At 29.7% G+C, this 11519-nt stretch overlaps 2 protein-coding genes across 5 annotated transcripts; both read right to left on the reverse strand.

Moving 5' to 3' along the window:
• Window positions 1-36: 36 nt before the first annotated feature.
• Window positions 37-3548, reverse strand: LOC109862885 (piggyBac transposable element-derived protein 4-like). Its single transcript, XM_020443047.1, has 3 exons — window positions 3315-3548; window positions 2423-2544; window positions 37-2341 (listed from the first exon to the last, which is right to left on the reverse strand). The coding sequence occupies exon 3, from the start codon at window positions 1159-1161 to the stop codon at window positions 37-39; it is 1125 nt and encodes a 374-aa protein (XP_020298636.1). The 5' UTR covers window positions 1162-2341; window positions 2423-2544; window positions 3315-3548.
• Window positions 3549-4307: 759 nt separating this feature from the next.
• LOC109862884 (mitochondrial substrate carrier family protein Y-like) lies at window positions 4308-11300 on the reverse strand. Of its 4 annotated transcripts, XR_002251244.1 has the most exons (12): window positions 11012-11300; window positions 10666-10795; window positions 9998-10130; window positions 8959-9124; window positions 6694-6905; window positions 6509-6588; window positions 6280-6441; window positions 6092-6197; window positions 5922-6011; window positions 5182-5341; window positions 4894-5038; window positions 4308-4718 (listed from the first exon to the last, which is right to left on the reverse strand). XR_002251244.1 is itself a non-coding variant. In XM_020443045.1 (5 exons), coding segments are annotated over exons 2-4 (1143 nt in total). In that variant the 5' UTR covers window positions 10667-10795; window positions 11012-11300; the 3' UTR covers window positions 6569-6588; window positions 6694-8065. The 4 variants fall into 4 exon arrangements, 2 of the variants coding, with proteins under 2 accessions (XP_020298634.1, XP_020298635.1); XR_002251245.1 differs by lacking the exon at window positions 8959-9124; XM_020443045.1 differs by lacking the exons at window positions 4308-4718; window positions 4894-5038; window positions 5182-5341; ... (1 more) ...; window positions 6092-6197; window positions 6280-6441 and having other exon boundaries at window positions 6569-6588; window positions 6694-9074.
• Between the last annotated feature and the right edge of the window lie 219 nt (window positions 11301-11519).

Below are 11519 nucleotides of genomic sequence, written 5' to 3' on the forward strand. Positions count from 1 at the left end.
TTTTTTTTTTTTTTTAATTACTTTTGAGAAATCTTTCTATGGTAATTCGGATTTGGTATGATACGTCTTAAAACACGGTATAATACATAGAGTTTCGTGACAGATATTGCATTCATACTTAGAGCGTCGTTTTATTTTCTTCATAACGCAAAGTTTACACTTACGCTGTAGAATTGCAGATGAACCTTTGTTAGAAATTTCAACAGGGAAATGACGTCCTGTTAGTCGTGAATGAGTTGGAGCTAAATATGAATGTTTATGAACTTCAAGATTGAATAATCTTCTAACTACTTCTATACGGAACTCTGGAAAAGAAAGTTTTTTTTCCACTTTTTGATTGTACAATACGTGAGCGTTTGCCAATGCTAAATCCACAAAATGAAAAAATAATTTTTGATACCATTTCATAGTTTTTCTAATGGTTTCTGTTATAGATAACTGCTTATCTATATTATCGATCCCTCCCATATTTTTATTATACTCACAGATACAGAGTGGTTTCACGATATCTTCTTTAGTTCGCCAATGTTTTTTACCGGTAGGGCTAAATCTAACTTCATGGACTGTTGTGATCATGTAAACTTCTCTTTTGTCCATCCATTTCATTACTAACCAGACGTCATTGTGTGCGACCTGAATCTCACCTTTATTTAGTTTATTCTCTAACCTTGGCATGAATTTCCTATTCTTCTTCACAGTTCCATAGATTCCTGTGTCACGGTGATGTAGAAATTTGGCCAATTCTGGAGATGAATACCAATTATCCACGTAAATGACGTGACCTTTGTTGAAAAAATTTTTTAAGAAATGAGCTACAATGTCACCAGTAATACCCAAACCAAACTTTTCGTAATCGGTATCTGAACCTGTATATACAATGAAATCTATCAAAAATCCAGTTTTACAATCAACTAGGTTAAACAATTTGATACCAAAACGATGTCGTTTCAACGGTAAAAATTGTTTGAAGTACAGCTTCCCTTTCCATAAAATTAAACTTTCGTCAATATAAAGATTCTGTCCTGGTAATATAGAATTTGAAAATTTTTCTCTTAGATCGTCAATTACAGGTTTCAATTTTTTCAGAGGATGATTCACTATTTCTTCGTTGTTTGAAAAATGCAAACATCGCAAGATTTGGAGATATCTATTTCGACGCATGATCTTTCTAAAAATTGGAGTTTCCAACAGAGGATCTGTGCTCCAATAATTTTGAATTGCACCTTTTCAAACGTGTCCCATATTGATTGTTGTTCCAAGAAAAATCCGTAATTTATCAACTGTAAGAGGTTCCCAGGACTTCATATTTTATCGCGGGCCTTCAGGGTTTTGTTCCTGGTATAGATTTGTTTGTGCTGTTATCATTTCTAAAAGAATTAAAGTGAAAAAAATTTCGAAGTAGCACAATGGAGTATCATCTGGAACAGTAATAGTACTCTGAATACCAGGTGAACCTGTGAAATCTTTTATGGAAGAATAAAATAAGGTATCATAGATAACATCAGGATTATCTTCATCAATATCAATAAGTCATCATCTACAGCTTCAGATGCACCAGTCATATCATGTTCATTATCGGATTTTTCTAATTCTGATTCGCCACTGCTAAAGTCTACAGTTTCAACATCCATTATAATTATCTAGTTGAGAAAATCGGAAAAAACTAGATAAAAGAATAAATATCACGAGAAAATAAAGAGTAATGAGAGCAACACGTATATATCTAATACAGAGTTTTGCGATAAGGTGGTGGCCTCTTTATATATAAGGTCATGGGCACAATCTTATCATGGGTTAAACTTGATGGGTTGCCACCTGGTGAGAGAAATCGAAACTAAGCATAGGATTATAATGTGTACCGAGTTCTTAGTCAATTGTAAAATACTGAGCATGTAACATTCAGGGGCAAAATATATATGCGCGCGCGCGCGTATGTATGTGTGTGGAGAAGGGAGTGTATGTGTGTACATATACTATATATAAGTACTTATACGTATTTATATATACTTCTTGTGGAAGTTTATGCATGTTTTGATAGGCTGCTCAACAGCGTCTATATATAGACGCTCCGGCAGCGTAAAGGTTAATGTCTGCTAACAATTTATCATCAACATGGGTGACAGATACGACCGCAAATAATCGCTATTTTGTTGCGTGAATGTCAAACAGATAGTGTTGTAGTCTTGCGTGCGAACAGGTTACACAAATGCTCGAACAGATCTGCTTGGCGTTTGCTGGCAATCTGTCGTCAATGCATTCAACAGATCGACCTTATTGCAATCACCTTTCTGTCGTAAACAAATGCTGCTATGGTTTTGCGGACTGTTTGGTTACGGTATTCCTAAAAGCAGAGCTGCTTGTTATCAATCGTTTATTTATCGTCAACTTCATCGACATTTATGTATTTGCTATTGATACAAACTCTCATATATATTGCCGACAGAGTTTGTTGCGTCTTTTGTCTTCGTGTGCTAACAGTTTTAACAGCACCAAAACATGTTTCCCTTTTGTAGCGTTTCAGGAAATAGTTTCTGTTTGTCAAGTCTGCGCAATCAGAAATTGTTTGCGGGATATCATACATACTTTACACTTTTTATTTCTGTCGAGCCCGGTAAAAAATTTTTCATATATACTTATACACAAATTAGAATTATTATATCTCATTATCCAAATTTATATGCCGAATATGTCCATACAATTTTATACACGAAGAATTTTTTTTAAGAGAATGGCTTCAGAGATATTCCATATCAAATTACAAAATAACTTTATTAGTATCATGTTAGATACAAAAAATTATATAAAACTATATTTTTACTATATTTTTAAAAAATTTTTGATATATAATCATATATACTTATACATAAATTAAAATTATTATATCTAATTATACAAATTTATATGCCGAATATGTCCATACAATTTTATACATGGAAAATTTATTACCAGGAGAGGAGAGTATTTCTCTGCTGTGTCTAGATTCTATGTAGAATAAGGGAATATAGATAGACAAGTATACAATAAAAGATGAACACAATTAACACATCAACACAATTAACTTTTTTTTTTATCGCTTAACACTGCAACATAAAAAGATTTTTACATAAGATAAATAAGAATAAGAAAAGAAATATACATGTTTTTTATACTTTCTAACAGCGTAACCTCGAATTTTGTGAGATGTAATTAATAGACAAAGTGTGAAAAATATTGCAATAGTATATAAAAATGTATAAAAAATTAATCTTAAACTTTATTTCCTTTATTTCCTGTTTACTAGGATATAATTTAGATAAAAGAAAAAAGAAGAGTACCTTTAATTAATAGGGGTTAGGGTTAGGGTGCAATTGTGGCTCGCGGGCTACAGAGGCAGCTCATACGCCATTCCAAGATCAGTTCATATAACACACTTAAAGTAAATGTTTTACGCAGGCGACTCGCCTGTTATCACCACTGTTAAGAAAACTGGTGTAAAAACACCGAAATAGTTCAAAAATGTCTTCTGCGTCACTATCCACGTCCGACCGTTACGACCGTCAATTTGGCCAATTTTCCTCTTTTACCTTTAAGGCTGCGTTTCATAATGTAAGAACAACAAGTGAGTTATTCCGAAAATGCGCAGTAGCAACCAATCAGAGATTTGGCCAAAATCGTAAAGCAATATGCCGGCAACGTAGTGGAAACTGTCAATCATAGAATCGTGTTAGTATTTGATCTATTCTATTTTTTACTTTCAAACAGAAAAATGCCGACTTGTATTCAGTATTGTAAAAATCGGAATTTTAAATCAGAAATTAAAAATTTGTCGTTTTATACCCCATACAGCACCGAAAGATTGCAGAAACATTGCATCAACCTTGAAAACGTTGAAACATTGTAATATTGCATGGTAGTTGCGAAATATTTCTGCAATGTTACTGCAAGCTTACGGCAACGTTGAAATGTCCGCCTTCAAAAATATTGCAATGTAAGATTAAAGTAATGTTATCGTGCAATGTATTTGTAATTTTAAAGCACAATGTATTGTAATATTGAAACGCATTGCACAAATATGCAAATTGCTTCAAATTTAATAGAGAAAGACACAATGAAAAATGATGTCACACAACGAACATGACTCAACGAAGTTATTGCAACAAGTTTGTTTTCATCTTGGATGTCTTGGATGTCTTTATATATTGTCAAAGTTTATTTATTAAATGCGAAGCAATTTGCATATTAAAAAAGTATATATAAATTGTTGGTTTTCTATAGAAATTAATTAAATAATTTTGTTTTATCCAATTAATATTGTTACTTTATTTTATATAGTATTTTATACATTTCACTTTTAGGTACATAAGAAAAGTCGCTTTTTACATAAAATATATGTATACTCTTTAAATAACATAAAGTAAAAACAATGATGCACAGAAAAAAAACTCTTTTACTTTTGCTAGATTAATCCGTCATTTCTTCGCGCATATCTATATATTGCATTTTACTTTTTCATTAATATGTAGTTATGTAATCAGGTAAGTAACGTATCATTAATATAGTTATATCTTTAGTACATGTCTCTTTTTAAGTGTATCTTTGGTAAGTATATATTGTTAGGTATCACATAAAAATATTGCATACAAGTGCAAATATAATTGCAAAATAAAAACTTTTTTTTATACAACTGCTTGAGCACATCAGGTGTATGTAGAGCATGTGTTTACCTTGGTTCCGTTGGCCTAGAAATTTAAAACCAAAGAAAGTTAAAAATTATATTCAAATAATAAAATATTTAGTAAAATAAAAATAATTCATAGTAAGTTTACATCTTCTATATGTTTTGTGACTTCCATATTTAATATTATATGTATATATATGTTATATATCTATATAAATATATATTGATGTACGTACCTTTCTCTTTGACATCTTAAGTTACCTTGAGCAAGCCATTTTGATATAGACGTAATAATCTCAGTGTCGTTTGCCTGCGTATATATTGTACGAACAGACTTTATAATGCAAAAGTATATGATAGAGTATATTGAAAATATTAATTCTGAAATATATATATTGATAAAAAATAACATGGAAAAGTGTTGCAATTATGCTGATGCCAAGAAAATATATAGGGAAAATCTTTTCAAGTGCTACATTATATATAGTTAAAACCAATTTTACAATAAAATTATAAAAACTTACGTATGATTATATTTGCAAGTTTCAAGTCTTTGAAATTGCGCTTAGCTTTTTTACCAGCCTAGCTGAACTGTAGAGCTAAAGTATTTGTGAATACTTTTTTTAACATGTTGCGTATCATTATATGTGGATTGCTTCCACCAACCAGCTTTAAAATATAAAGCTAAAAAATTAAAGCGTATAAATAATATTAGATTTTACACACACACATATCTGCCTGAGTATATACTAATGCTAATAGTAAAAAAATAGCAGCTATTAAATATATAATACCATTTGATTTCTAAATCTTTTTTCTTCTAATTGCTCCTCAAATAATTGTAATTCATCCAGTGATAATATTGGTAATTGAATATCTAATTCTTCGTTTATATTTATTAGATGTGATATTTTTTCTTCAAGCAAATTAATTTTATTTTGCAATATGTCCATTTTATATAATAGTTTATTTAATTTAAATAAAATTTGCTTTTTAAATTCTGTAACAATTATTATGTGATTGTAGTATTGTATGCGTTTGTATGCGTATGTGTGTGAATACACGCGCGCTTTGAAATGAATATTAAATAAATAAAATATATATTTGTCTACATACATATACGCTTTTATAATAACAAGAAAAAAGCATTAGGAGTGCGTTTCATGCATATGCGCATATAATCTATAGTATACGTAACGTGTACTATAAATAAATACGCGCATATGCATGAAACAGAACGCATTTTTAAGATTAATATACGTACCATCAGAAACATTTTCTTTATTCATATCAGCATCAATAACAGTTTTTTCAGCATATATTGAACTGCTTGGAATGCATTGTCCGGAAACACCTGTATAAAAAAAAAAAGAAAAAGAGTACAAATGTTAGTACAGATTATTTATGAATAGTAAATAGATTGTTTCTACTTACTGCTATTATATCTTTTATTAGTAGTTTCTTCATTAGAAGTATCTTCAATAACAGTGTTTTCAGCATATATTGAACTGTTTAGAATGCATTGTCTGGAAACACCTGTCTAAAAAAAAGAAAAAGATAAAGAAAAAGAGTAGAAATGTTAGTACTGATTTATGAATAGTAAATAAGTTATTTTTACTTACTGCTCTTATTGTACGTTTTATCAATGAAAGTTCCTTTATGTGATGTGTTAATATTTTCTATAACTTCGCTCATTATAGGCTTACTTGATATATAATCTTGTAATTGTGGAAAAGGAGGTAGTTTCTTCTTTTTGATGTGTCGATTTTCTTTATTTTCTTCGTCTGAAAGAAGATAAAAAATACTTTTTTGCATTTATGCGTTGTTTTTGTTTTTTTTTCTTTTTCTTACCTCGTCAGATGAAATTTTATTTTCTATATTAGATGTATCCTGCGCAACGACTAATTTTTTAACTCCCTTTTCATAAGTTTCTTTATCGAAAAAAAAACAAAATATGAGTTATACATACATGTATGTATATATATATATATATATATATATATGTATGTACATACAAGAAAACGTTATTTATGTACCTGCCACAGCAAACATTCGTTTTACGGGTAGTTTTTCCCAATCTAATTCATTTTTTGGTATTTCTTGTCTTATTATTGCTGTGTTAATGCGGAGTTTTGTTTTATAATGACTGGGCCAAAAACATGACTGCTTGTCAGCGTTATACCATATTGCTGGTACTAATTGCAGTCCGTCGTGGAACTCCAAAANAATATATCCACAACTCATTCTTCTAGCGTTTCAAGAAAGATTGTATATTTGTAATTGTATATAAAAGAATTTTATTACAAATGTTTTAAAATAACAATATACAATATATCAAAGTACATGCTTTAAGGAAAATATTGCAAATGTATTTGGTTCACTTTCATATACAATCTTCCATGCTTTATATAGTAACTTTGTAATTGGCCAGAAATATATAGTGTATCACTTTTCACAATCATTACTTTAATGCCGAATTGGCTTGATTCGCTATGTTTATCATACAAATCTTTTACATATGTAAGCTTCTTACCAATGAAAAATATATTATTATTGTTATCTTCGATTATATTCAAAACCAGAATACAGATGCCATTTTTTAAAATACAGCAATTATTAGCAAAACTTTTACAATTTATATAAAATTTATTGTTAGATATCTGCAAATATTGTGATTTAACATTGTAATCACAAATCGGTCCATTATTATGCAAATTATGACATGTATATAATTTTGTATTATTGGAATTATTTTGTAACAATGATGATATATGTTCAGCTTCTTTGTATCTTTTTATTAACTGTTGTAGTGGCTTTTCATTTTTTCTTAATTGTTTTTTTATGCATGTTATAAAATTTTCAAAACGGAATGCACTGAAATTATCTACTGGACTAAATGTTCTAACATCAGAACATAAACGAATTATGAACATTATGTGATACGTATTCTGTACCATACAGTATTTCAAAAGACATGACAAAATTGTGAAATAAAGCTTCAGCAAATTTTAAAAAATACCCTTGGCATAAATTTGGACACGTAATAATTGTCATAGCTGCATGGAGTATAAGAAAATGATTATATAACTCATTTTTTAATATATGACGTAATACTATAGGTCCTGTATATAAAAGAAAATATCTAAATTCTACTGCTTTCCAGTGTTTAATATCGCTAATAGATCTTGGCTTTCTAATAAATTCTTTTGGCGTTGAACTTTTAATTAGAAGTAACAAATGTGATATTTTATTTAATGCTTTTCTGTTTAACCGTACACATAGCGGTCCTTTAATCCAAAGAAGAATCATTTTTTTCACAACGCCTAAACATATTAAATGCATATAGTCTAATGGAGTTCGAGTTAGAGGTAAGAATCCTGGAATATTATTCAAAATACTGTAACCAATTTAAAAATCTTTGTAAGCTTGCATGGCAAATAGTTTGTCTGTTCTTGTAGGATATAATTTTCCACTTGGAAAACAAATTCTTCCGTTTAGATATTCTCCTTTGATAATGCATTCTGTGCAACTGTCAAAGCCGATATGGTTTTTTGTACATAAAACAAAAGATTTTGCCGGTGCATCACATATTAAACCAGCCAAACTAATTTTTATTACTTTATTATTATGAACATAACCTTTGTTTATAAAATAAATTAAATCATTTACTAAAGCTTGTAAAAAAACATTTGAATCTNTTGGTTTCTTATGTCCAAAAACTGCACCAACAAGATACACATCTTTATGCGTCATATTGGAACATAAAATAAGCCATAAAGATGCGTTTGATGATTTGGCTAAAAGAACACCGTCAATATTGAGTAAAAGATGAATATGTTCATTATTACATTTCAATAACATGGTTCTAATTATGTTACTAAAACCCCAATAAAAATATTCTCCTCCACATATTTTTAAAATTTCTGTTTGTCGTGGAGTCTTTAACACTGTCCGTGCATCTTTAAAAAAATTACATGATGTATGTTCTTGTAAAATCTTTAATAATGCGTTACATGCATTGTGACGAATGTTATATTTTATACTCCATTCAGCTATGGCATTTCTAAATGCTTCTTCATTATTATTCTCATTATTTATATTATTATTTATATTATTATTATCATTTCTATTATCATTTCTATTATCTATATTTAAAATTTGTGATATATTATCATCATATTCTTCTGTAGTTTTATTTACATGTTCATAATTATTACTAGATAAAACTGAATACGTAATATTTACTTCAGAAGTTGTATTAAGACCTGAATTATTATTTATTTCAACAGAGGTACTCTTACCATTTGAAAACTTTATGAAAGCTTGTGTGGAAGATTCTGCAATATCTATTGCAGTTTTACTTGCAATAATTCGTCTAGCATGACGTTTGGAAATGTCAATATTACTATTTTGTGCACTATACATATTAAAAACCAAACTTTTACATACAAATATACAATTACTACGCTGTAAAAAAGTGAATATATTAATGTTATAAAGACATATTTATCAAGTAATAATGTGCTGAGTAATCATTTAAAGAGTGACAGAATTTGATATTTATCAATAAAAATCAAATTGCAGAAATAAGAAGGCAATTTATACCAGGGGTTTTGCCTAATAATACACTCGAGAAGGATAATCCAGACGTTTTGACTTTTTATTTAAGTCATCATCAGTGGAAAAAAAATTAGAAATTGTAAGCAAAGAAATTAACGATATGGTCTTACAGGAACATGTTGGTTAAATAAATAGTCTTGTAATAAAATCAAGCAGATGAAAGTGTTAATTTGAAAGCATCGTCAACATTAAACTCGTCAACACCGACACTGACAGTACTTTTCATCTTTTTCACTTTATTAGACCATTTATTCAACATTCCTATAAAACCACATCGTCAATTCCTTTGATTTGAAAAACTGTTATAAATTCCAAGTTTTTTTCCACCAATGACTTTAATAAACAGCTAAAACGTCTGGATTCTCTTTCTCGAATTTATTATTCGGCAAACCACCCTGCCTTTAGTTTGAACTGCTTATTTATTTCTACAATTTGATTGATAAAGTATTTTAAAATCACTTCAGCAATACGTGATAATAAAATATAATATTTAAATTTTATTGCGATTTTAAAAGTTTAAGTACCGCTTTGACAACCATTGTCACATACTATTGTACATGTAATATTACTGCTAGCCAGTAATTAGAATCACGTAGTATGATTTTGCTTTGTAATATTATAAATTTCCAAAAGCATAAACATATTAAAAGAAATATACAATATCATATTACAAGAAATATACATATGCATCAGTGATTTTAGAAGTAATTATTAACTTACTTTACGCTTTTAATATCTGTGAAGAAGAGAGTAATCTCTCTACTGTTTCTATATTGTACGCAAAGTAACAAAATCCAAATGGACAGGAATAAAAGATGAGGCAGCACAATAAACTTTTCTTTTCCGATTTTCACTGCAACATAAAAAGATTTTTATGTGAGATAAAGAATAAGAAAAGAAATATACATATGTATAAATGCTTCAAACCCTTACAAAAAAGAACTACTGTCGATTACATATAAATAAAGTCAGTAATATAAATATTACTGACAATGACATAGGAATATTATTAGGTATTACAGGAATCACTGAGAATATTACTGGCAATTATACAAAATGCCAGTAATTTTTTCGTACTACTGCCGCAATATATTACTGCCAGTAATTCTTTTTCGTAATAGAAGATAGTATTAAGTCATTTCTTTTTAGAACAAGATTTTTACATTTTATCAGATTGACAATTTCTAATAATAACAGTATGTACAGACATGCGTACATATACAATCATTATTAGACTGTCAATCTAATAACATGTACAACTTTTGTTTTTGAGAAAGTAATATACTATATACATAACACTGTACTCTACTTCTGAGTAATACATAGGTATATATGTTTTAATAAAGTAATATTGTATATGTAATTTTATAAGTAATTATCATACTTACTTTACACTTTTTATCTCTATCGAGAGGAGAGTAATCTTTTTACTGTTTCTTTATTCTATGCAAAGAAAATCCAGACAGAAATAAAAGATGAGGCAACACAACACTTTTAACGTTTTCTTTCTGCTTTACACTGCAACATAAAAGATTTTTATATGAGATAAAGAACGAGAAAAGAAATATACATATTTTTTATACGTTCTAAGGCATAACCTCGAATTGTGTGATGTGTGATAATAGATAATATGTAAGAAATATTGCAATAAAAATGTAGAATAGAAAATTAATCTGAAACTTTATTTCTTTCTGTAATAAGATATAATATAGATAAGAAAAAAAGAAAAATTACCTAAGTAATACGATTTTGTGGTNAAGACGCGTAGAGATCACAAGAAACCGGTACCGGCACTCACTACCAATGTTCACAGTTTTAGCAGAGAGAAGCTTGAGAGTGGCCAGGCCCATAATAGTTTTTACGATCGCTATTCCGGCCCGTAAGTTAGCGCATGTCCATGGGTGGTGCACATTGGCAACTACGTAGCGATGTCCACGAGCGACTTGTCGATACGTACGCTATGTCCAAACGTGGACATGGTTCTATTCCGTGCTATGTGCACGATTCCAAGCGTCGAGAAAGATCAAGCAGCCGGCTAGCACCGAAGTGGTAGGGGAACGCACACAAGCGAAACCGCCGTCGTCCGTGTGCGCTCGTGGAAGAGTGCAGACTGCAGACCTTAGACCATATATACTTATAGCAGAGAGAAACCTGAGAGCGGCCATCCTATAGTAATTTTTTACGACGGTTTCAGCCGCTGGTTTTAGCCGTATTTCCACAAAAGTGGAACTCAAAGGCCGTT

Source organism: Pseudomyrmex gracilis, unplaced genomic scaffold, assembly GCF_002006095.1.
Source record: "Pseudomyrmex gracilis isolate BER0280 unplaced genomic scaffold, ASM200609v1 scaffold_2557, whole genome shotgun sequence".
NCBI classification, from domain to species: Eukaryota; Metazoa; Arthropoda; class Insecta; order Hymenoptera; family Formicidae; genus Pseudomyrmex; species Pseudomyrmex gracilis.

Bases quoted from the DNA above. Each gene is read 5' to 3' on its own strand.
- LOC109862885 (XM_020443047.1), bottom strand. From the start codon at position 1,161: ATGCGTCGAAATAGATATCTCCAAATCTTGCGATGTTTGCATTTTTCA.